Source organism: Neofelis nebulosa, chromosome 1 (assembly GCF_028018385.1).
Source record: "Neofelis nebulosa isolate mNeoNeb1 chromosome 1, mNeoNeb1.pri, whole genome shotgun sequence".
Taxonomy (NCBI): Eukaryota; Metazoa; Chordata; class Mammalia; order Carnivora; family Felidae; genus Neofelis; species Neofelis nebulosa.
In genome coordinates this window covers 64,151,935-64,170,279 of record NC_080782.1, presented here as the reverse complement: position 1 = coordinate 64,170,279, position 18,345 = coordinate 64,151,935, and the positions used below count along the sequence as shown (strand labels likewise).

At 38.5% G+C, this 18,345-nt stretch overlaps 1 protein-coding gene across 4 annotated transcripts in view; it reads right to left on the bottom strand.

Moving 5' to 3' along the window:
* Positions 1-18,345, bottom strand: part of CPEB4 (cytoplasmic polyadenylation element binding protein 4) — a 67,861-nt gene that overhangs the window by 18,900 nt on the left and 30,616 nt on the right. For 2 of the 4 annotated variants that reach the window (XM_058723583.1, XM_058723589.1), the window contains exon 3: positions 6,783-6,833. The exons of the other annotated variants lie outside the window; for them this stretch is intronic. In XM_058723583.1, the coding sequence (XP_058579566.1) occupies positions 6,783-6,833 (51 nt within the window). The remainder of the gene's footprint in view (positions 1-6,782; positions 6,834-18,345) is intronic. 4 annotated transcript variants of the gene reach the window in all.

Sequence of the window (18,345 nt, the reverse complement as noted above, 5' to 3'; positions counted from 1 at the left end):
CACACAAATCTTCTAGTCCCCATATGATTTAAAATGACTACTATTTATATGTTTATCTACTTTTATTATAATTTCTTAGTTTTCACTTATAAAGTCCTCAATAATTCCATGTTCAGTATTAACATGATTCAAGAATGCTCTAAATGGACTGGATGTAGCTATAAATTATTTTTTAATGTTTTATTTTTAAGACAGAGAGAGACAGAGCATGAGTGGGGATGGGGCAGAGAGAGAGGGAGACACAGAATCCCAAGCAGGCTCCAGGCTCTGAGCTGTCAGCACAGAGCCCGACCCGGGGCTCAAACTCATGAACCGCGAGATCCTGAAGAGCCAAAGTCGGATGCTTAACTGACTGAACAATCCAGGTGCCCCATAGCTACCAATTTTTATGATTTCTAGATGCATGTTGTTATTAGATCTATTGATAAATACTTTCTCTCCAAAATGTCTCCACAGGATTGCCTACAAATGCCCTACATTCATCATTAAATTCCCTCTAGTAACATTCCAGTACTCTGGGATGCTAGATTTGCAAAGAAGGTAGAGATAGACTTTTCAGATCTTTTTTCTATACATCATTATAAAAATGAAAATATTATTTGTTTCTTATAAAGTATCTTTTTCTCATTGTTTCTTATTTGTCAAACGTTTCTCGTTTCTTGTCAAAAAGAAACAAGTATCCGTAACAGTGAAACAATCTTAAGAAGTAAATACCTAGCATGTAGCCATTTTAAGAGTGGCAAATATTCATGTGCTGGTATCTAAAGCTCTTTAAGAGAGTTTCCATGAGTTTCCCATGTGTGTACTGTATGGTTCATAACGTGTAAATTTAAAAATAAAGAAAATACAAATAGGCATGTGGGAATTTGCATAAATCTTTTTTCTAAAAACCACAAGAACCTTCAGGGAGAAAAACTGGCACGGAGAAAGAAAGAAGGATTTCACTTCCTGTTTTATCCTTTTCTGTATTATTTACATTAGTCAACTACATTACTGTACTCGCTCACAGATTGTTTTTGGTTTTCTTCTTGGTACTGACATTAAAAACAAACAAATGATATATTAAAGAAAAGCAACTTTGTAAAGAAGAGGCTATAGGGCGAAGGAAAAGAGATTACTACGTTTTAGGAGGCAATGAAAGACTGATCAAACTCCGGCAACTCTGGCCTACCTCAGGCCTTTGGTCTACAACTCTCACTGCCCCCAAGCTGAGAAAACAGCAATTCTATTTGGAAAAACAAGGGGAGAGGGCTCAGAATAAAAGATGTTATCAAACAACAGATTTTTCCAATAGGACTAAAAAAAAAAGTATGTAGGGGAATTAGTCAAATTAGCAGTCATTTAAAAAGATATAAATCAAAGGCTGGAAGCTAAAAGAATGGAGATGCTAGAACCAAAAAGCAGGCAATCATCATAAAGACCGGGGCCAACAATTCAACAAAGACGCAAAGAATCATTTTAAATCATTTTATAAATCTACCCCTAATGTAACGGACGCATTGTCACAAATTTTAAATCTACGTTTCACAGTGAGAATCTCCTATGTCACGTTGGCTTGTGTGTACGCTAACTTGTTGGTATGATATTCAAAGATACTGATAAGATGAGACAAACATATTATGTGTGAAGAGCTATTTTAGAGAAGGGCAGAGAATGTGACCCTAGTTTCTCTATATCCCCAACCCTCAGTTTTTTATAAAAATGGAGAGCTGATTAGAGAATAACAAAAGATAGCCTATGTATATATCATGACCACATAGTCAGATGTTCAGTAAATAGTGATTTTCTCCCTCCACAAAAGTAAACTCATGTGTCTATATTCTGAGGTTGGTCTTCAGTAATTACTCTCGGCTTTTCATTACTATTCTAAGGCTAACAACCGCAGCGCACTTTAGAGTTTACAATGTTTTCATATTCTCTTTTTCAGGAAGGCATCTTTCAACATGCTCCTTATTCTAGCAACTAGAACCATATTATATACATTTTCAGTAAGTGACTATAATCTACTTTTCTCCTGGGTAAATGATACCTTCTCTCTTTTCATAGATTTCTGTGTATGTCGCCACCCCCCACCCCACCTCGCCGCCCTGCAACCCTTAAGCAAACAATCTTCCTCCTCTCATTCCAAAGAACTATAATTAAGAGTTGTTGTTCTATGCTAACCTTTAAAAGATCTCTTACGAATCTCCTATCTGGGACAAACAAATATTTTAATGGATGCTTCCAAGTAAAAGACATCCACAAAGAAAAGGAAATACATACATGAATCTGTTAAAACCTAATATATTTCGCTGTTATTCTATAAACTTTCCCTGCCAGAAGTTCTATTTTTGAAGCAGTTAATCCTATGGGCTGAAGGAGCGGAATGGGAGGTTGGGGGAAAAAAAGTGCCAAGCTCAGGGGCGCCTGGGTGGCTCAGTCGGTTAAGCAGCTGACTTCAGCTCAAGTCATGACCTCACAGTTCAGGAGTTCAAGCCCTGTCATCAGGCTCTGCGCTCTCAGCCTTGCCTGAACTCTCTTTCTCTCTCAAAAATAAATAAATACGTATTAAAAAAAAAAAAAAAAGTACCAAGCACGAATACTTTTATACAGAGGTGGTGGTAGTTGTATGTTAGTCTTCTCAGGCAAAATAAATTCTCAAGATGGGTAAAGGGAAAATTAATCTTTTAATCTGATGTCTGTCTCAAAGCTACACCAAGGAATCTGAGGAACCTGAGGATAGTCTGGCCCAAGCTCCTTTCTGACTTGGCTGAGAAACTGAGTCAGTTTCAGGCTTGCTTTTCATAACCATGAAATGGATGTTCTAACTATATTCCTATTACATAAAACTTATTTGGAAAAGGTATCTGTTCTGGGATGAATTGTGTCCCCTTCTCAAAATTCATATGCTAAAGTCCTAACCTCCGGGACCTCAGAATGAGACTATATTTGACAACAGGATCTTTATAGAGGTACTTAAGGTTAAATGAGGTCATTGAGGTAGGCCCGAATCCAAAATGACTGATGTCCTTATAAGAAGAAATTAGGACACCATTCATGCACAGAGGCAAAATCATGTGAACACAGAGAGAAGAGAGCCATCTAGCCAAGGAGAGAGGCCTCAGAAGAAATCAACCCTCCTGGCACTATGATCTTGAACTTCTAGCCTCCAAGACTCGAAGCTGGAGTTTATTTTTTCCGAGGAAAAAAATGTCTGTTTAAACCACCAGTCTATGGTACTTGTTAAGGCGGCTCTAGCAAATGAATACAGCATCCAGAAAGTAGCTACGAAGTTTGGGGGTTTTATACACTTAAAACCCAAGGATTTCCCCTGTGAATGTCCCTTAAAAAAAAAATCTCTACAACTGATAACGGCAATAAATTGAATAATTCCCCAGAATGTGCACTACAATATTCTCAGCATAGTTATCAATTATTATCTGTTGAATTATACTTGCAGTGTCTTTTAAAAGTCATGAGTGGTATATGAAGGTCACTGCATAGTATGAAAACTGATGATCGAGCATGGCCAAGGGGGAAAAAAGTAATTTGATCTACCAGATGAGTAAGCCCTTTTTATCTCTGTACATGCAAATCCCAACACTACTCCAATATAAACTCAATATAAACTGCTGAAGCTGATAGACCACTCTGAACATTCTGAATCTTTTTTTCTTTTTAGTTATTGAGGATTTAAACCCTACTTTTTTCCAAAAAAAAACTTGGAGATTGCTTGAAAATTTCAAAACAAATTGTACGATAAAAATCATAGTCGAAATTCAGAGGTTCACGGGAGAAAGAGTAAACAATTCTTACACATTTTTATCCGAACAAAAGAGAAATGTCTTTCCGCTCAACAGTGGCTTGGAAGAAAAAACCTCTGAAACACTGCAGGTTACACGAAGTCGAATAGCTACATAACCACTTTTATAAAGGTTTTAAAACATGAACAGATGATTTATGGTGGTGGGCAGGGAAGGAAAGCTCCTATAGTTCCTTAAAGTCTTAAACTTAGTAATGAATATATAGCAGCACAATGAACTAGGCTGTTATCTTCAGTTTTCAGAAAAGACTGCAAGGACATAAGACAGGAAGGGACTGTAATTCAAAATGAATACAGTAAGTTTCATGTTATCTATTTTAATTTTGTTTAATGTTGATTCATTTTTCAGAAAGAGAGAGAGCATGAGAAGTGGGGGGAGGGCAGAGAGAGAGGGAGACACAGAATCCAAAGCAGCCTCCAGGCTCCGAACGGTCAGCACAGAGCCTGACACAGGGCTCGATCCCACAGACCGCGAGATCACGACCTGAGCCGAAGTCGGATGCTTAACCGACTGAGCCACCCAGGCGCCCCCTGTTAATAATCAGACAAAGAAAGCATGGTCAACTATAGACAATTCTTAGACTCCTCTTAATCCCTTGTTTTTTCCTTACAAATTTTTAGCATCTATTCCTAACCATTCTAATTATTTTAATTTGACCGTGCGCCATGTATTATGCTAAGTGGTTTACATGCATTTCATCGTCATCTCAATTCTGTGAAATGGGTAGTATTTGTGAGTTTATCTTCATTAAGTACAATTAATGCTTTACACTAGATTTCCAAAACATGAGCTAAACTGACAGCAAAGTTACTAAAAACTCAACACATGAATAAGAGTAATTTATCTATAGAAGCAATCCACCATAGAAGATGCTTCATAAATCTGAAGAGAACAGGCAATGCCCACATCTAATCAAGGTGACTGAAAACTTCACCTTCAACGTCCCTCCGTCCCCACCTTGTTTTAATTCCAGGATTTTAAAGTAATCTGCTATAATCTGGACTTTGCTACTGGGGAGAAAATGACCCTGTCAGCCAACTCCAGCATCCGGTCAACCTAGTTTTATTCCGTATTAAAAATGTATAAATTGGCATCTGGTCCTAGTTGGCTGGTGATTAAAAACTGACACTTGATCAAATCTGACAAAATCAAGTTCTAGGACCCTCTGAGATGAACACTAGATCTGAGACTACGGTAGTCATAACCCCACTCTGCGATCCTGCTTAAGTAACCAGTAAGTTCCCCCTCTTTGACATCTCTTTGTTCTTTATCTTCCTACCTTTCAGTTTGAGACCATATTAACCTCAGCCAGTATATCTAATAAACAAAATTTCCATGAATGTAACAGCAAAAACCATAGAGTCTGTGGGCCAGTAAAATGTCAGAATATAATTATTTGGGGGAGAAAGTTACCTTTATTTTTCTTTGCCAGGTAGGGGTCACAAAAACTAATCTATTCATAAAAGAAAGGATATTAATGGCAGGGGGGAGGAGGAAATATAATATTAGACTCTAAAAATTTTTAAGTGAATTTAGCTTTAAAGAAAACCCATGAGAGAGTCTCGCCTCAACAAAGATGGACCCCAGAGGCAAATGATCTAATTTAGCAACTGCATGAGGAAAGTGAGACAAAGAAGACTTGACCACTTTGCCTAAGATCACACATCAATATCTCAAATCTTGGGTTCACTGCCATTTCCAGCACACAGACTCTGGAACTCGTTCCACAAGAAAAGCTAAGATCCTGCTGTAATGGCAACCCCTTATGTTATTCCCCCTTATCTCGATGTCATTATCACCACTGGGTTTGGTTTTCGGTCTACACACATTTACGCTGAAGTATTATATTTTGACATTATTTCTGGTAGCTGTAGCATGAAGAGTCTGATAATAAGTGAGGCTTTTATAAACTGTACAGTCTCCAGAGGATCTGACGCATCCATCGCAATTCTCACAAACCAAATTTCTTTTCACTTTTCCTGACTCAACAATCCTATGTCCTTCAGAATACTGATTTCAAACATAAAAGCAGATCCAGTCACAAAAATAATTTGTAATTCTCCATTCATGATATACCATAGACAAGGAGTACAAGGTGGTGTGTTGGTTTTCTGCCTGCTTGTTTGGTTTGATTTCATTTTTGGAATGATGAGAATATGGCTATTTAGTCAGGGAATACTTCTTCGAGATGGTGGGACTTAAACTTTGGCAGATAGAAGGCATTGTGAACACACAAATTTAAGATCCATATTCAATAGTGAATGAGTAGAAAAGAAGTAAATATGTCTTTTGAATTCTACCCAATTAAACGATAGTAGAACAAAACAGACACTTTTTGATTCTTGAATTCCTTCTATGAGTAGATGCCCCTTCCTGGTGAAATTTAGTCTGTTTCAGCAACTGCGCATAACAGAGAACTCGGTAGTACAATGGGGTAATATTTAGAACCAGAAAGGAGAATTTACCAAAGGCACCGTAAAGGCCAATAAAACTTCATCCTTCTTGTTCTATTAGACAGCCAACGGTGAATGACCTTGTCCTTCACAATGTCAAGCCCTGTGGTCTCAGGCTGCTTTTTCTGGTTTCAGATCTCTGATTACCCTTCTTTTCCCCTGGAACATTTTTCTAACTACATGGAAATGGTTTTTATGTTGACATTTCAAAGGTCACTCTACAGAATCTAAGGGTAGATTAAACCATTCTTTATGTATCAGTATGTGATTCTCATTTATCCTGCCACCAATTTCAAGACAGAGAATCAGTTGGTTCTCAAAGTTTAAAAAGTTCCTGCCACAATCAGGAGGAAAAATAATTATTCATTATACAGCTAATAGATTAATAGCAACTTGCAATTATGATTACAGAACAAACTAATGTCATTTTTTCCACCGGTCAAAGCATACCTCCTATATTTTCTCATCTAGGACTAACTTGGTTCAGTTCTGTGAACTTCACTAGGGTAAATCAATTATCACTTACCATTAATAAGCAGAGAGCTATCGGATCCTGGATATGAATAGTTTAGACGACCTGAAGGTAAAAGAAGGCCGTTACTAAATTTATTTTTTTCAGAGATGGTTTAAACGTATTTGTAACAAAGCTGAATTAATAGCTTTAATAGGTAAGGTATTTTTAAAAAGCTTTATTATGGGATAAAACTTTGCTGTGCTAATGAACACAATGAGTCAGAGGACATGTCAATCAGCATGTTCACAAACATCCAAAAAGGGCAAGTTTGAAAGTGGGAAAATAAAATATCCCTCATATTTAACTATTTGCTCTCTAATTTCCAAATTCCCACACAAAGTAATTTCCTTTATAACATTATGTTCTAACACAAACTCATCATGATAGTTTTTTTGCTTCATAAGTGTGAAAGTTTTCAGGTGTGCAGTTTTTTTTTTGTGGTTTTTTAAAAGTACATAAGTAGCAGGAAGATTTCTCTATATAATTCATAACAAAAGCCCAGGCTTATAACTACATGTACAGACACAGTAATAGGTTTAAATTCTCATTTGGGAGGAAATGCACAGAAGGTAAGCAAAACATATCACTGTACTTACATGTGACAGAAAATATCAAAGCCCAGAGCACAATGCCCAGAGCACAATAGTTGCTCAATAAATGCTGGGTTGGTTTACTTCTGATTTCGAGGTGATTCAAAATCTAGTTTTGAACCTACAGTGGACACCCAAGATGTCTATCAAAAGAGAATTTGTGTTGGCACTAAAATTTTTGGAAGCCACAGCATCTTCTAAATTGGTAGCCACAAATAAAGGGAGGGAAACAGCAGTGGGGTGGATCTCTCCATTTATAAGGAATTACATTTCTGTTTTGGAGGAGTTTCTAAATATCTACACCACATAGTACCATGTACTACTTCTGGGTACACACCATACCCCTAGTTCTACTCTGTAAATTATAAACATTATTAGGGCAACAGTTTTAAGTCTCCAGATTCTACACGTTCATCTGCACCCGCCTTCATAAGAATGGTGGAAAACCCTCTACAAGTCTAAAGAACGAATAGGAGAACGTGACTGTTAATTATCGACCATGGTCAGCACTTTGTAAATCGGGGAATAGTGTGAGAATTTAAAACTGACTCCTAATTACAGACATTTCATTAGGAAATAGCACACTATGGGGCGCCTGGGTGGCGCAGTCGGTTAAGCGTCCGACTTCAGCCAGGTCACGATCTCGCGGTCCGTGAGTTCAAGCCCCGCGTCAGGCTCTGGGCTGATGGCTCGGAGCCTGGAGCCTGTTTCCGATTCTGTGTCTCCCTCTCTCTCTGCCCCTCCCCCGTTCATGCTCTGTCTCTCTCTGTCCCAAAAATAAATAAAAAACGTTGAAAAAAAAAATTAAAAAAAAAAAAAGGAAATAGCACACTAAACTCTAATCCCACAGAATCACAGCTGACTCTCCGAAGGTACGGAAAAGCGGGTAAGCAGAGGTTCTTGCACGCCTTAAGGCTGAGGCAAGCCTTCCAACATGCCAGGAGGCTCTATCTAGCTCCAGGAAACACTATGGGAACCAGAGCTAATATGTGGTCCTATCGCTCCACTAGCCATACATTTACAACTCCTCAGAAAGGAACTTTAGGCCTCAACTATCTTTCGATTTCTCAAATTCTGCTTCTTTGAAATAGTCTCCAAAGAAACGACCTCATGCCATGAAAAAAAAGAAAACTGTGCTCTATTGCTAATAGCTTTAGTTAACCCATGTCCAAAACTTGGGAGTCTAATATGAAACAAAATCTGAACTTCGTAATTTTCCTATACTTTAAGGCCAAATACAAGGATTATTATTAAGTTGTTAATTATTTCACTTAAATTTCAGTTTGCTCCTAGTTAGACTGAAGCTAGGGATGGAAATAGGAAAGGAGGAGGTAAAAGTTAATTCTGATATTCAATGTCTTCATGAAAGTTGGCTCAATTATTTAACGCTAATATACACAGCCAAGTATCCAAGTCGGGCGAATTCCATCTAACCTGCTTTTAACTATAAGCCTGGACTGTATGATCTGTCACGAGCATTTTTTTTTCTTTTTTTTTTTTTTAAAGCAGAGACTGGTGACGCTGGAAAAAGAACATGACCTTAACTGTTAAAAAAGTTAGGAGCGGGTGAGTAGTGTTTCTGAATCAGTTAACTCAAAGTAGCAGCTGATTTTCTGTAATGGAACACACGTATAAATTTTATTGCTGCAAAAACCCTCTAGTAAATAAGAGAACTATGACACATACCATTTTCATTTGCCATTTCATTTTTTAAGTTGATGTAAGTCAACACAGAAACAAAAGTAGGAAATGTTTTACTTCTAAGAACATATTCTTTTTTTTTTTTTTTTAATGCTAACCTTCCAGGTGAAACCAGGACTGTTCCATATAAACTAAATGCCTCTTATCTGATGCCAAGAAGGGATAATCAACAATGAGAATCCAAAAAGGACAAATGACCAAACTGGCTGGCCCAGTTTAAACAAACCAAGTTCCACCTTATCAGAAACTCACCTTTTGGGTATCTCTTTTAAGGAGAGAGAGATAAGAAGAATATTTCAACTTGACAGGCACAAAAATGTCCTGAACTCAGTTCTCAGAGTTTGCCTCAACGCACAGCTTCTGAGGAGATCCTACCCTTTACCGCCAAGGGGTCAACCTTTGACCCCTTTCCTGCTCTTCCAACTTCTGAATGCAGTAATTCTACCCTTCAGCTAAGACAATAGGGCACTGAAGAATCAACAGCCAAGTTCATAGTTCAACTCTGAAAGTGATACTTGTTTTTAATTTTCTAACCTGGTCTTGTGATATGAGTCCTGTCAAGCTGGAATCAATTTTGGCCTCCAGGTAACAAATACACCTGTGACATTTTGTTAACCAATCAGTAATGTTTTCTACTTCGATTCAGAAAATATAAGCAATGATATTTTTTTTCAAAAAACTTTTTTTAAAACTTCATAATGCTTCCTTAACCTGACTGCCCTACCCTTCTGTAAATTCTTTCTACAATTAAAATATCTAGAGTCATCCATTGATGACATCCATTATGGATGACACGTATCACTTCCTTTCTGGAAATCTTCCATAAACTCTCATTTTAAGTGCAATGGGACATTCAAGTCTTCCATAAGCCTTTTCATTCTCCTTGTACACCCTTCATTTCTGTGCTAATATTCCCTCTGTTCTACGGATGCCAATTTTTACAGACATTTCTGCGGTTTCTATTCCACAGCTAGATCACTGACAATCCCTTCTTTTGTCTGACAGTACTCTCTTCCTTTGTTCCCAGGGGAGGGGATTTTTCAAATCTTTTCTTTTTTTTCTCTCTTCAGATTCACCCTTTTCCAGTGCAACCTTCCCCAAAAGGCAACCCCCTTTCTAGATTAACTCGCTAAGTTTTATTTCTAACTATGTTGCAACAGCCAACCTTGTTAGGTAATCATCTAAATTTCTTTTTTTTTATCTCTTTATCATAATAGCCCCCTTTAAGAATTAGACTTTTACCTAGGTACCTTGAGTTTCCTGTTTGAGTACCAGGTAAGCATTGAATGAGTTCATTCCACTGAAATTAAAATACCAGCATTTTACAAATGAATAAAGTGAAGTAGAACAAAAATAAATGAGCTATCTGAATATGAATATAATCCAGTGTTTGTGGGTTTTGTTTGGTTGGTTTTTTGATAACTCATCTATCTATAAATATAACCCAGGTTTTGGCACATTTAGAATTGAATTTCTCAAGGGAGAAGGAGGACACTGGGATTTCAGGCAAAGTGAACCTACTGGATAAAATTCAATCTTGGAAGGCTCTTAGTATTGATTATGTTATGAATATATAGAAATACTGCCTGGCTAGCCATCCTAATCTTAAGGGAGATTATGACAGAAAAATAGTAGTCCCTGGAGACCAGCTGGGGCATTTGGAGCCAGGAGCCCGGCATACATCATGCAGAAGGCAGAGACTATATTTGGTGCTATGACTCAACCTAGCCAAATACAGGCAACTGATACAGTGTGAGACTCTGGGGAACTACACTACCAAATTCTACAGCTCGGAAAAGATATGTACTCCAGCTAGCCAATTTTATGCCAGGCATTTGCAAGTTGCAGAACCAATATTTACCAACCAGAATAAGAACTGCTGGGGGGGGGGGGGGGGGCAGAAGTACCCAAAAGAACACTATGTACTATTATACTAAGACGAAAACTAAAGTAACCTCGTCAATGAGATGAAAGGAGGGAGGAAGGACTAGAAGGAGATACTCTGATATATTAGAGTATATATATGTATGCATTACTTCCAAATTAGAGAAAAAGTTATTTCCTAAAACATTACCCAGATATTACTGCTACTGATGATGCGGCAGGAAATGATATAATAAATGCTACTATTTCAAACACAGAAATATACAAATATACAAACACCGAAAAATGTCAAATGTTCTATAGTGCTATTAGATTTCATGCCACAACCTTCTTTTTCAGTCATGCCAGCATTGTCGGTGACGTGTGTAGGCTAAGGAATGATAATACGGGATAACTGCAAGGTTGCCCAAAATACAGCCATGCAGTCCTATATAAAGTAACGAGTGATGTAAAAGTCTAAGTTTTTTTGATTGACTCACCCTATTAAAACCTGGATACTCCAAGGAAAAGAGAAGGGTTTTCAGTGGACACCATTAAAATTTTCTAACAGGAAAAGGATAAGTATATAGGCTTAGGCCCAATCCTAAGGCAGAGTAAAGATTTATACACAGTACCAACATACATACATACATAAACATACATATACACTTGTTGTTTCACTGCAGTGTCCCTGCTAATTTTCTTTAGCTCACATTTAAGCAAGTCAAAGCTATACTGCCACCAACGAGTTTTTAAAGGAGGTGTTGTTGCTCTACCTGCCTTTCTGCATCTGCGGTTTTTACCAACACTGCCTGAGACTTGCAGCAAGATGGCGCTGTGGGGACCTAGACAACACAGAGCGAGGCTCAAAGAGATGTACAAAAAATTCAGTTTCTGAATACCAAATTTATACTTAGATGCAGAACCACATATCAATAGGAACTATTGTAAAATGTGTTCAATATGTTCTATCACTTAATCGTGTAATTATTTTTACTAATGCATTCCACTGACCTTATTCTACCCCCTAACCTGTGATACCACCAGCAAAATCACAAAGGAGGAACTGGCTGGGACTGACATCAGCTGGAGAATCTTGCCCCTCACCCATCCAAAGAGACATTTAAATCACACGTAGACACACTTCACGCTAAACAAAACCCTTCTCTGAGAAAGAGCTGGCTTTCACTTTAAAAGCCAGGGCTTATTAAAAATTCTTGACTTCTCTTGCCTATCTCCCCAGGTTCATCTTTCCACACTGCCATTTCCCTTCCCACATTAGCTACTCCATTAACTTTTACTTCCGGGTAAACTTTTACTGGCCCATTAACTTTTACTTCCGGGTTCCACCCTCTGCCTGGAATGCCCTCCTCTCTCTACTCCCAATGTCTCACCACTCAAGCCACCACCCTTCTGCCCAGGTAGCTTCTCATCCTATGGGAAGTCCTCCCTGCCTGCCCAAACCACTGGCTCTCTGGTTCAGACAACCTCATGCACTCCATACAACACCCTTTACACGATATTTGAATTACCTATCTCTAAACTCCCTCTTTCTCTAAGGCAACAAAATCTTTCAGGACAAATTTGGAGGTCTTGTCTCCCAGAGCTTCGAGCAAAGATGCTCCATAAATAGCTGAAGCAAATGAAGCAAAGCCAGCAATTGGTGGTCTCTCTGCCCCGGGACATGCAGTAGAAAGGGTAGAGAGGCAGACCAATTCCCGCCTTGTGAGCTAGGTCGAATTACGTAGCTTTTATGACCCTCGGTAAAACAAGTATTTCCATTTACTTTGCAAGGCTGTTGTTGAGAAATTCATGACACAATTTTTGCAGAATGCTCGGAAAAGTCCCTGGTACAGAAGAGGTGCTCTATTAACATTAAATCTTTTCCCCTCTGAGACCACAAGCCAGAGATAACCAACAACCTTCCACTTATGAAAGAAAGAGGAAGGATTTGTTTTAGCCAAATAAGATCCAAACTGAAAACTTGGAGAAGGGAGTGGCCATCTGGGGGATTTTTCAGCTTCAGAGAGATGAGAGCTTGCTGGTGTTCTTGGTTACAAACGGATGTGATTCTTTGGGGGAGTGAAGAGGGAAAAAAAATCAAACTCCTTACCTTTATAATAGCCAAATTGGCAAAGTAGCAGAAGTGTTTTAGGAAATGAAAACTGAAAATTCAACTGAAAAATGTTCCTTATAAAAAAACCAAGGAGGTCTTCCTTTTGTACCAATGCCTCAAATTTATTTTTCAATTGTGGTAAGAGATTGTAATAGTGGCAAAACAATAACATTTATCTGTAAGACAGTAAAGTCAAGGGGTAAGTTTCCATAGATTATAGAAGGTTTCCTATAAAAAAGAAGGATGGCTTTGACTGGAACTCAGGGCAGGTACAAAGTTGCAAGACCTAACAAAAAGCATCTAAGAATTTCAGGCAGAAGGGGATGTCTAGAGAGAAACTAGCAAACAGCTGACCCAATTAAGGAATTCAAAAGATTTCCTACTGCCAGTAAACCAACAAGCCGCCAAGCAGGAAGGCTATTTTTATCCCTGCCAGAGGCCTTCTGACTCTGGATGCTACATTTAGAGGACAGAGCAACAAGATAACTTGCCTTAAGAGGATGTTATGATACCAGTGATTAATAGCAATTTTTAAAGCTTAAAAAACTAGGCATAGTTTTTGTCCAAATTTGAATGAACAAAAGCCAGTTTGAAAAACAAAAACAGAAAGATAATATAATGGAAAGAAAAGTGGAAAAACAGACCAACGGGTAGTAAAGTTTTAAGTAATCCAGAAAAAAGTCAAGGCAGTAAATTGAAATTCTCCTATCTTGGCAAAAGTTTGATTAAAAAAGGCATGTGTTACAAGAGACACATTTTAAAAGAACCAGTGAATAAACAAAGAATTAGCGATCTGACCCCAAGGGACAAATGATTTTGAGACACGGCTCTCTGTACTGACATGAACATAAAAGATCAAGACAAACCTATGAAATCTCTAGATGCCAGAAGCCAAGTTGCTTGCAAACGATTGAGAACTTTAGAGAAGAGTGATAAACTGCTCCTGAAACTGATTACTGAAGTCCAACCCCCAAAAAGCAATTGGCAGAGTCATTAACTGGCTTTCTGCATACATACCTATCCTCAACTCTAATCACTTATTTAATATAAAGTCTGATGACTTTATTGAACCTTAATGAAGAATGCACTTGAATTTCACACCTGATGTAATTTCACCTTTTGTGGTTTCTCAGAAGGCCCAGTTTTTATTTTCTCCTATCGATATTTAAGGCACTGAGGCTTCCTCCGCCTTACTAGCCTTCAAAACTAAGTAATAAACAAGCTATTATTCCAAGATATCTGCTAATTATTTGAAGGATAAGATGCATGAGGCCAGGAGTCTTTGCTTTTATTCCCTGATATATCCCAACAGCCTAAAATAGTGCCTGGCACATGGCTGATTCTTGATATGTATTTGTTGTACGAAAGGCCTCCCACAGCTTTAGATTTTATATCCAAAGTGGTTCACAAAGTGAGTGAAGATGACAGGGGGCCAAGACAGCAGTGTATCTGAATCACTTGGAGAATACGCATGCTTCAGTCTCATGACAGACCTGGTGAATCAGAATCAGGGAAAATAAGCCACCTTGGAAACGTTCCCTCAGCGATCCTATTTTGACCTCTACCCTCAATAATGTAACCTTCAGTAAGAAACCAGCAGATTTGAGATCTGAATCTTTTACAGTACATTAGGATAAAATGCAGATCTTCAATTCTGACCCAGTGTCCTAAGTAAAAATTAAGAAACGTTAACGCCTATTCTCTGTCTAAAGCATACTAAAAAAAATAAATAAGTAAGAAGAAAAAAAATGTTCAGGCTCTTTTTATGTTTTCCTCTTAAATGCCACATAATAAACACCCGAGCTACTAAACCAGGAACCAGGAGCTCTGTGTTCCTTTCTAGGTACCAGTTAGTTGAGTGATGAGTGACTTTTCCAGAAGCTGTTGTGTCTCTCTGAACTTCAACTTCCTCAACTGTAAAATGGAGATCACAAAACTCACATAAAAGGTTATGGTAAGGATTTAAGTTGCATAAATCCCAGAAGGGGCACGGAGTGAAAGTCAGAGAAACGGTATCAGAAGGACGAACTCTCCCACTTGGAAGTGGTTGTTAACACTGCTTCCTACACAGGATGTCCAGGTCTATCTCAAAAAAGAAAACCGTAGCCTGGCATCAAATGTGACCTGGTGCATAGAGTGTGCTCATATATTTGTGGAACTGGAATATAAGCAGGAGCTCAAACCGTGGGTCTTAAAGAAGGCTGTCTCCCCCTGCTATCGGGGGCTGCCGTGCGTGTGCCCCTTGTGGCAGGGCTCCCCCGGGCCCTAGCATTGCGCCAGACGTAGTCTAAACAGCCCACGCTCCTAGCCCGGCCTCGTAGGGCAAAAAGATGGTTTTAGACGTCAAAGTCCCAAAGTGCTATTTTGGTGGAGCTAATAATCTAGGGTAAGGCAAGTTCAGCTCCTCGTTCCTCTATGTCTCCATCGTCACCATCTCCTCTATTAAATTCCTCCTTACGCTACACTCTTTTTGGTAACGGGGTACATCCCAATGGCAGTTTAAAGAAGAACAATTAAAGAAGTTCTCTAGAGCAGTGTTTCATAACCTTTTGTAATTATTAAGACCTACTTTAATCAAAATATCTCAGGGGTGCCTGGTGGCTCAGTCAGTTAAGCGTCCGACTTCGGCTCAGGTCATGATCACACAGTTTGTGAGTTCGAGCCCCGCATCGGGCTCTGCGCTGACAGCTCGGAGCCTGGAGCCTGCTTCGGATTCTGTGTCTCCCCTCTCTCTCTGCCCCTCCCCTGCTCACACACTGTCTCTGTCTCTCTCAAAAATAAACATTAAAAAAATATTAAAAAAAAAAAAAAGTTTCGGAGCCTCCCCACCACACTAACAAATGAGACCCCAACCCCCGCTCCCATGAATACCACCTGTAAAACAACAACAAACCACCTTAATAATAAAAGGCTACTATGAATTTAGCAACACCTTGAAATGTATTTTAATTACATTACATCAGCATCCACATGCTTCTGAAAGACAATCCTGCATATGTAAATGATGTATCTATCACCTAACTGGAATGCTTAGTCCTAATGGGTTCATAAGGGCCCCATCAAATAATTCTCATGGTTCAAGAGGCCCATGGTCCACAAATTGAGAACAAAAACATTCCATGACGCCAAGTTTAAACAAAGGCTTCCTAAACATAATATTTTTAGGCCTATCTCAAAAAGAAAAGATGCAGTCTAAACACAAAGCGTACATTCAGCTGACTACATTTATTTGATTCCTGGTATACCCTTTCTACAACTAATCAGTATAAAATACTGCCACGCCCAAACTCACACGAAATCCATTTGCTACTTTTCGTCATGAAGCTACAAAACTCTGCAATTTTGTCACTTAGGAATACCATGTCAGAGAAACTTTGTGGAATCGCTAACAGTAGTTTAAAGGTCATGGTGTTCAATCCTTCCATTCCCAGGTGAGGAAACCAAAATCTAGAAAGAAGTGATGGCCCGAAGGCCTATAACTGCTAATGGCAGAGCCAGGTTGGAGCACAATCCTAAATGCTTCTCTTTTCACTCCTCACAATTTGGGAAAGTCTGTTAGAAGGTAACAACTACTGATCATGTACAATAAAGAGATGGAGTGGCTAATTTAAATACCCGTATCTAATGAACCATACTAGGCATTTATTATTTGGAATATTAGGGCCAGCAGAAGTTAGATTTTTTTGTTTTAAGTTCTTTATACTTCAATTAATCACGACTGCTCTCCAGAATTGAGATTTGCACTTAGTGTGGGTTTCTTGAGAATGAAAAAAGGGTCCTCTAATTGGTTGATTCCTCCTTCTCTTTCCCAATGTATAGCAACTGGCATCAGCCCAACTGGATTCCAAAGAGATTATGGAACTGCTTTCCCTTCAGAGTTCCACTAACGTTCTTAATTGACTGGTTACCAGGTAATACCCAGAATAAAACAAAGCCTTGCTTTTAGACCATAGCGCACTGGTGTGGGACTGAATTCAGAATCAGTCAATTAGACAAAATAATGAAGCCCAGAGGCAGCCTGGCCATCTCAATACCTGATTCAAAGAGTAGTAACTAGTTCAAAATTAGTTAAAAAGTACTCCTTTTGCAAACTTTTAGTGCTGAACAACAACAGACTCTCTCTTGTGAGAGTTTTCTCTCTTTTCCATCTTGTAACTTTAGTAGTGAGGATAGTGGCAACGTGAGGGGGAAAAAATAAGGAGCTGTGGGGTAGAGAAATTCACCGTACCGGGTATATATATATATACGTATATGTATATACATATACGTATATATATGTATATACATATATATACATACACGTATATATATGTATATACGTGTATGTATATATATGTATATACATATATATATATATATATATATATATATAGGTGCTAAATGAATCACCTGCATACATTAGTCATGTGGAAATTCCATGCCTATCAAGGAAGAAATAATTTTGTGGCACAACTGTGCAACTGATCTGTCCTTCCTGTCACTGAACTGAACGCAAAGAGAATCTCGGATATTTTTATGACAGCTCCAAGTTGGCAAATAACATATTCAAGGATTACAGATCACAGGGTCAAGGAAAAGTCTTAAAATCTTTGCAGACTACTCCCTATTGTATTACCCCATTATCAAAAGACTTTTCATTATGTAGCTATTAGTATTCAGGGCTGGTTTACTACCTGTCACGAAATAAGAGAGCAAGTCCCCTCTCCAGAGAATTTTAGAATATAGAAGGGAGACCAAAAGTACTAAGTGACACTACCAAAAGGTGCACATATACTATTATTTATTTGGAGGCAGGGCATGGACAAAATGGATCTCTATAAATATTATCGACTTCCTTCTCCTATTTTTCTAGTGTAGGAAGCTCCCTAATATGTAACGCTGGCAAACTGTTGACAAAGTCGGAAGACTTTACTGCTTAAATATCGTTCTGATTTCATTTCTGAACGAAAAATAATATTATTGCCTGTCCATAAGGTAATACCTATACTTACTAAGTTGTACACAACACTGAAAGGGTAAAACACTGCAGAAAAGCACTTGTTAATGTGCTACCTGACTGCTGTCTTTTTTTCCCAAGTTACTGTTTTCTTGTTATTTCTAAGTGTTAACTGTCACGTGCAGTCGATTCCATCACCAGTCCCTGCTCTGAACGTACATCCAACAAAATTAAGCCACAACAGCCATAAAGTATGTGAGCCTTAACGCAATTGTAAAGGGCGGGGGAAAGGTTGCTAAGTTAAAAGCTTCTTTTAAAGAAATGTTTCGTGGGGCGCCTGGGTGGCGCAGTCGGTTAAGCGTCCGACTT